Source organism: Aulonocara stuartgranti (genome assembly GCF_965226115.1).
Source record: "Aulonocara stuartgranti genome assembly, chromosome: 9".
NCBI classification, from domain to species: Eukaryota; Metazoa; Chordata; class Actinopteri; order Cichliformes; family Cichlidae; genus Aulonocara; species Aulonocara stuartgranti.
The window spans coordinates 25061928-25070011 of record NC_138960.1 but is presented as its reverse complement, the minus strand read 5'-3'; the positions used below and the strand labels follow the sequence as shown (position 1 = coordinate 25070011).

Genomic DNA, 8084 nt, shown 5'->3' with positions numbered 1-8084 from the left:
CCCGGCTCGTAACCAGCGCGTTCTGCCGTCAAGGGCGATCATTGGTTAAATGTGAGCATGTGACTGATGCAAGCCAGAGCCTTTTATTTAGCAAAACTGTGATTAATAGTTAAATATTATTGTTGAGGGGCACAGACAGGACTCCGCACGCACACACACATTTTAAAAAAATTATTTTTTTTAAAGTTGCCTCAACAAAAGGGCACCTTGGGCACCCATCAGGAAAGGGGCGGGTGCTCAAGCCCCTCTAGCCCCCCCCCCCCCCCCCCCCTCCTCTGCATGTGCCTGGTATTCAACATTTCTACTGACCTGTTTTCTGGCGATAATCGTTCGGGATAGGGCTCCGGAAATAAATGAGAATGCATTAAACTTACAGTTCTTAAGTTGTAGACAAAATCAGTCACGTAAGCACTTCCACATGTTCTGGATACGTAATCATGGAAGTCTTCACCGATTCGCGGACGTGGGTTACACGTAACCGGAGGTGGGAGTCGTACTGAGCCGTTATTTGTGACTTTATATATATATTTTTTCGGTTTTACAGTTAATTTCGATTTTTCATCGGACCTGTCTGAGGTCTTTGAATTATTCTGACCCATGTTCGGTGATTTCCAGAGGGGTTTACACGCTTGAAGGATTTATGCTAGTATTTTTGCTGTGGCACAGCTGAGGTTTCAATTTATTGCTAGCAATTTTATCTTTTCTTTTGTTTTTGGTGAGCAGCTTCTCACTTAACGAGCAACTTCTCGCTTTTTTAGCATGCGTTTTCAAAACAACAGGCAACTTCCTGTGTCTTTCTGTTTTAATTTACTTAGTAAGTGGGTCACTGAGAAAGGTCTAACAGTCTTATAAATAAAAAAAAGACACGTATTTACCTTCGTCGGCGTATCCCACTTCTGACACCAAAATTGAAAGAAACTCCTCCCGGGTCTGGTCCGTGGATCGGGTTTCCCCGAGGCGTGGGCGTCTATAAGCAGAGTTTTGTCTTTACCCTATAAGATTCAAAATTATTAAGTAACACTCAGCAATATATTCTCAAGTAGCACTCAGATATGCCGCCAGCGGGTTAGTTACGACGTCGGGAGCAGTTAGGAGAACAAAATGATACAGAGACTGTTCAGGTTGCCTTCCCAAAATCAACTCAAAGTTTTATTCTTTTGTGCAGCGGTATTTATAGGCAGAAAGTTCGTGTGTCAACAAGTTAAAACCATATAAGGAAGGTCCCCCAGCTCTGAAAGACGCCTTCTATAATCATATCTCAACATACCTTTGACAGGTCCGTTAAACACTAGACAGTTAGAATCCTTTGTTCTACAATTGCAGTAAGATGCACTATCAAGGCCTATAAATCTTATACAGAGGTCTCCTACATCCGTGAGTTCTGACACAACCCAGATAGTCTTCACATAAACATCTTCTGCAAGGGAGTGATAAGTAAAAGCAGAAACGGCCCTAACCAATCTGGCGCCCTAGGCAAGATTTTAGGTGGCGCCCCCCTACATCAGCAGTGTAGTGTAATGTTGTAACGAATAATATTTCTATTAAATAAGCTTTACTTTGCATTTTAATTAACGTGGGATTATTTTTTGTATTTAGAAATAATAGTACCAACTTTTTTTTTTTTTCTCAACATTTGTGGCACTGGCGTGGCGCTCCCTGATGGACGGCGCCCTTAGCATTTGCCTATACGGCCTATGCCACGGGCCGGCCCTGAGTAAAAGAGTGATTTGTTGGTGTTTTCCCTCCAACCTTAGTATCTACTTTCACACCATAAAATCTTGAGTTGACAAAGCAAGAGAAAATGACGGTTAACATAAAGAGCATTGTTGAGTCACAGAATCTTCTGTCTAATATCATCAAAAAAGTACCCAGTAAATGCTCCCATAATACTAAAATATCTAACAACTGGAGTTCATCATTTGAAGCATTAAAAGTTAAATTCTGCAAAAAACTAAATGATTGTGATTGTTGATTTCTTGCTAGTTATTAACTTCTGTTTTTACCATTATTGCAGCTTCTGATGATTTTTTTTTTATTTTCATATTTGTCCAGAGCTTCATCTATAATAACTGTAAGGTTAACAGTACTCTTGTCTGAATTATCTCTGTGTGTATGTGTGTGTGAGGGAAGACTCCCAAAAGTCCAACACATGTTATCCTATTTTTAGAGACATATTTGTGCAGCATATACAGAATCTAACCAAACATTAAAGAATTATTCAGGCTATTAATCTCTCTAATTTATTGTGTTTTACAATGATGGACATGGTCGTCCATACAGAAGATAATCAGTATTAAGACGTCAGCCACAGCTGAATTTCTTTGTAATCTTGAATTAGTCCCACTTATCCAGCAGATGTCCTTGTTATGTCTACACATCTTGATCGTTTGTACATCTCCACCATGCTTTGACCGGATCATTCAGCCTTCCTTTATTTATTTAAATATATTAACTATTTAATCTAGTTGACCATCTTATAATGGCCTTATTGCAACCTTCAACACATCATTTTCAGCTGTTTGTCTATACTGCATTTTTTTCCTTTAGTTTGTATCACTTTGTGGCTGTATTTTCATCTCCCTATTTTTTATTTTGATGCTGTTTGCAGTCATTAAAATCTCTTTTTTAAATTTTTTTTATTTTTGCATCTACCATTTCCGGCTCCAAATGTTAAAAAAGAGTAATAATTAAGCAGAGCACCCTGAAACTCACTTAAAAGCATGTGAAGAGAAGATTCCCCCCCAGAAAAAAAACTAAACAAAACAACAACAACTAGGGAACAGTAAAATCTAATCTCTACAGCCTTAAACGACAAATAATAGTAATAAAATAATATCTAAACCACAGAGAGGCGTGTATACTAGAGCAGGGGTGTCAAACTCCAGGCCTCCAGATCAGGGGTCCGTTCCTCGCTAAGTAAGTTAGCTGGATTTGATTGTTGACGATTTCGCGTGATCCTGGATCGTTCGGTTCCCCGAAGCTCATCCGGGACTTGCTGTCGTAGCAACAGAGCCGTAAGCGTAAACCTGCTCGGGAGCAGGTTTACTTTATGTAAACAGGATTAGATCGCGGCCACGCAGGTATGTCCGCTTCATTTATACGAAAGCAACAGCGATATTCCACCACTGTTTCACCATAAATAAATAACATCAATGTAACTAAAGATAATGCAGTACTTGATCCATTTATTGATTTCACACAGATACATACAGGTCATTTCCTAAAAAAGGGAAATGTACTATTAATCATTCTATTACATGTATGTGATTATTACAGATGTAATTCATATTTCAGAGTAGTAATTGTAAATTACTTCGTGTAATCAAGATGAGAGACCACGGCTATAAAAGCGAAGGTGGATTTGGGAAGCCTGTCGCAGCCATGTCCTGTCCGTTTACGCGAGCCACCCATTGCGGAAGGTGCAAGATTGATAAGGAGAGTTTTCAGAATTCAGCGTATATTGCGGGACAGACAGGATCCTTTAGCTCAGCGTGACAGTGTGCTCATAGAGAGATATCGATTTTCCCGCGAGGGTATTATTCACTTAACCAACTTGTTGACGAAGGGGTGCAGGACCACCACCTGTCTTTTTTTTGCTCTGCCCTTTTCTTGGTTGCTGTTATGAACAAACTAACAGCTTATTTCAGGGTCTCTTTCCAAGAGACTAAAAGCAATATAAGTGATGAATATTGCCATTCTGTAGAATATTCTTATATTTCACTTTTACTTGTTCCCATGTTCTAGTGGGTCCTGTTGTGGCTCTAATGTGAAAGGGGATATAATATAACATAATTTAACATAATCAGAAATCAGAAAGGGTTTTATTGCCAAATGTTGAGCAGGTTTACAACATTAGGAAATTGCTGCGGTGCTTCAGTGCAAACATACTGTCATAAATTGCGCTTATATAGACATGAAAAAAATAAAAGTAAGAATAAGAATTAAAAGTGCTACGTAGAAAGATATATACATGAGTGCAGGTGGTGATCAGTGCCGAAACATGGAATGATGCAATGAACACAGCGTAGGGTCATGTGTTAGTGGTGGGAACAGTCGTACGTTTATTGTTCATGTGTCCAACAGCAGAGGGGAAGAAACTGTTCTTATGGCGAGAGGTTCTGGTGCGAATGGACCGGAGCCTCCTGCCTGAGGGGAGCAGGTCAAACAGACTGTGTCCAGGGTGAGAAGGGTCAGCTGAGATCCGAGCTGCACGCCGCAGTGTCCTGGAGGTGTATAGGTCCTGCAGAGATGGGAGTCTACAGCCAATCACCTTCTCAGCAGAGCGCACAACACGCTGCAGTCTCTGTTTGTCCCTGATAGTGGCTCCAGCGTACCACACGGTGATGGAGGAGGTGAGGATGGACTCGATGATTGCAGTGTAGAATTGCATCATCGTCCGTGTTGGCAGGTTGAATTTCTTCAGCTGCCTCAGGAAGTACATCCTCTGCTGGGCTTTCTTGATGACGGAGGTGATGGTGGGCTCCCACTTCAGGTCCTGAGTGATGGTGGTACCCAGGAAGCGGAATGAGTGATGGGGGTGTCAGTCAGGATGATGGGGGGGGGGAGGGGGGGGGGGGGAGTGGGACTGTGTGCTTCTGGGCATTCAGCACCAGGTTGTTGTGGCTGCACCAAGACACCAGACGTTCAACCTCCCTCCTGTAGGCAGACTCATATATATATATATATATATATATATATATATATATATATATATATATATATATATATTTTTTTTTTTTTTTATTGGATAATATAGTGTAATATAATAAATCTACCCTACCGCCTACTGGTGTTGGCCAGAGGGGCCGATGGCGCGATATGGCAGCCTGGCTTCTGTCAGTCTGCCCCAGGGCAGCTGTGGCTACAACCGCAGCTTGCCTCCACCAGTGTGTGAATGTGAGAGTGACTGAATAGTGGCATTGTCATGCGCTTTGGGTGCCTTGAAAAGCGCTATATCAATCCACTCCATTATTATTGTTATTATTAAATTACTTACGAGTTTAATTTGTCAGCAACTTTCTGCCAGCCCTCTCTCCTTGCTTTTGCAGCCTTTGCAGTGTTCCCTTGCGTTTTAATTAAACTCTGAAACTCCTGAAATCCCTCACTCAAGAGTTCTTGCTCTGCTGCCGAAAAATACTGAGCGCGCTATTTGACATTTTCGCCGACCAATCAGAGGGTTGCCGATCAATGTTTCTACTATCGATGCGTAGCCCCTTTTACGACACCCAGTGATCTCACATTACTTCATCCAGCTGTACTAATCCTCAACAGCAGGTGTGTTCGGGGAACCGGAATAGCGAGCTCAGAGTTAGCGCGATGATTTGGTCTTGGATGTACATATGGATGTGTCATTTGATCTTGGATGTAGTAAGCGACGTACGAAGAACGGACCCCTGGTGTCCTGCAAGATTTAAATATCATCCTGGATCAACACACCTGAAACAAATGAATAGTTCATTACCAGGCTTCTGGAGAACGTCAAGACATGTTGAGGAGGTAATTCAGCCATTTAAATCAGCTGTGATGGATCAAGGACACATCAAAAACCTGCAGGACACCGGCCCTTGAGGCCTGGAGTTTGACACCTGTGCACTAGAGGTAGTTGGATCAATACCAACTCTAGTATTGGTATCTGATCGATACTAGCTCATTAGAATCAATACTTTGTTTCTATCTCCTTAAGGTCAGTTGGTATAATTGTATTAAATAAATAAAAGTAGAAGTAGGATAACCGGAAAGGAAGAGCTAAAAGCAGTACTCAGGCTGTGATTCATGTGTGATCCTTTCCAATATTTCAATCACAGCTCACACCCTGTATTTTCACTTCCCGGCAGACTCAAGAGTATTTTGTCATACGCCCCGACAAACCCACACATGCGGTAAAAATGTGGGCAAAAGTTATTATTTTCTTGTGCTAGTCGAAGTGTGCTTGTTTTGTTTTTGATTTTTACCACCCCCTTGTTCTTGAGCTGATGGTACGGTTCAAAATGCGAAGTCATATGACTGGCTGTTGTGTTATTTGGTTTTTTACATGATCGTTTACAAATACTGTACCAACAAACACCCATCTTCCTCTGCGCTGGTCCACAATGCAGAGTCTTGTGAATTGGCGTGTGTTTATTAGCTTTTTGGTCATTTTTTACCAACAAAATGTTGTCGAAGTGGAAATGTGCGGAGGGCTGACCGAGGTGGAGCAGGCTGATGAAGCAGTTCAGAAGATCTGTGATGCAGTGAGTAGAAACGGGAGATTTTTATACTCACACACAGGGCCTGTCATTCATATTGATTTTGCTGTCATTGTTATTCAGATGAAGCCTCTCGCAGAGCAGAAAACCGGGAGAAACTTCGAGGTTTTCACTGCAGAGAACTACAAAACACAGGTCGTAGCTGGGACCAACTACTTCATTAAGGTAATGTTTGTAATGCAAGCAGTGAGCAGTGGCAACACTGCAAAGCTCTGAGGTCTTGCATGCAATAAAATATAATTAAAAAGAGCATTGATTGATAATGTGATCTGTCAGGTGAAAACTAAAGCAATGATCAGTGGGGGGTTTTCAGTTACTATCTCTTCACATATGTAGTGATTTTAAAAGAAGGTGTGTGCAAACCTTTAACTGTTATTGATTTTCTAGCTTCATAGCTGAGGCTTTCAATCATTGTTTCCACACAAATTTCACAAATTCCACACAAAGTGCACCTCACACTCCTGGTGTGGCACAGGACGAGCATTTCCGGTTTTTCCAGTTCTTGTGAATGATCGCTTGTCACACACAACGCACACTAGGGGCGGGGGTGTCGAACTGCAGGCCTCGAGGGCTGGTGTCCTGCAGGTTTTAGATATCACCCTGTTTCAACATACCTGAATCAAATGATTAGTTCATTACCAGGCTTCTGGAGAACTTCAGGACATGTTGAGGAGGTAATTTAGACCCTCGAGGCCTGGAGTTCAACACCTGTGCACTAGGGCTTAAATAAAGAAGCATAAGCACATATTTACTTCATAAACTATCAGCCATGAACAGAGCTCAACAAATGTTCTGTTTGTGAACACTACAACAATCAGGCACTCTATATATGAAGATGTGGATTCTCCTTTTCCATGCATGTTGTTTGGCCCACAGCTGTGGCTTACATTGATAAAATAAAATGATCAGGATTACTTCTATGTGCACATCAAGCATCTCCTTTAACTTTCCTTGCAGGTCTATGTGGGAGGAAACGAATATGTTCACCTCCGTGTTTATGAGAAACTCCCGGCTTATGGAGGAACGCTTGAGCTGACTGATCTGCAGCACCCCAAGACTCAGAATGACAGTATTGAATACTTCTAATGGGACAATGAACCAGTGAAAGCATCAGTGCCTACAGCCTGTCCTCTCAATGTAATCCATTAATAACTTGCCTCTTCATGAGGGGAAAGCTTTCCTTGTTTACATATAATAACCAACTACAGATAATGGAAGGCAAAGGGAATCAGTTAAATACGAGGTGGGTGGAAAAGAATATAGCCGATTATTCAAATCACAGCAGAAAAATAGTCCTTTCATGTTTGTCTGTTTTTTGTTTTTTGTTTTTTTTTTTGGAAGACTTATTTCTGGAATGTTTTACAAAAATTAAAAACTCTGCAATTTGCAGACTTTGTATATTAATGTGGTTCAAGTCTGCTTACTTATCAAAGAGGAGTGAAACGAGTGTGACTGTGTATGTGGGACGCATATGTGAACAGTGTATTTAAAGTGTAATTTATGTCGCATAGCTGTATAAACTTGGTCAGTTTTGGACGATGTAACAGAATTAATCATGAAGGTCTGATAACCTGATTTTGAGTTCTTTTAATATCATTTCAAAGGGTGTAATTTAAAAAACAAACAAACAAAACCGTATTTCATTTGCTAAGGTATTTGTGACCAGATTTGAATTAAAAGTTGTGCTATGTACAGGGTGGCCCATTTATATGGATACACCGCAATAAAATGGGAATGGTTGGTGATATTAAAGTCCTGTTTGTGGCACATTAGTATATGTGATGGGGCAAATTCCTAAAGATGGGTGGTGACCATAGTGGCCATTTAGAAGTCGGCCAT

At 41.1% G+C, this 8084-nt stretch overlaps 1 protein-coding gene across 1 annotated transcript; it reads left to right on the top strand.

The window, feature by feature from the left end:
- Positions 1-5814: 5814 nt before the first annotated feature.
- On the top strand, positions 5815-7649 carry LOC309714032 (cystatin-B-like). The gene is made up of 3 exons (XM_082546090.1): positions 5815-6230; positions 6309-6410; positions 7203-7649. Exons 1-3 carry the CDS (start codon positions 6090-6092, stop codon positions 7329-7331), a joined length of 372 nt encoding a protein of 123 aa, XP_082402216.1. The 5' UTR covers positions 5815-6089; the 3' UTR covers positions 7332-7649.
- Positions 7650-8084: the final 435 nt, after the last annotated feature.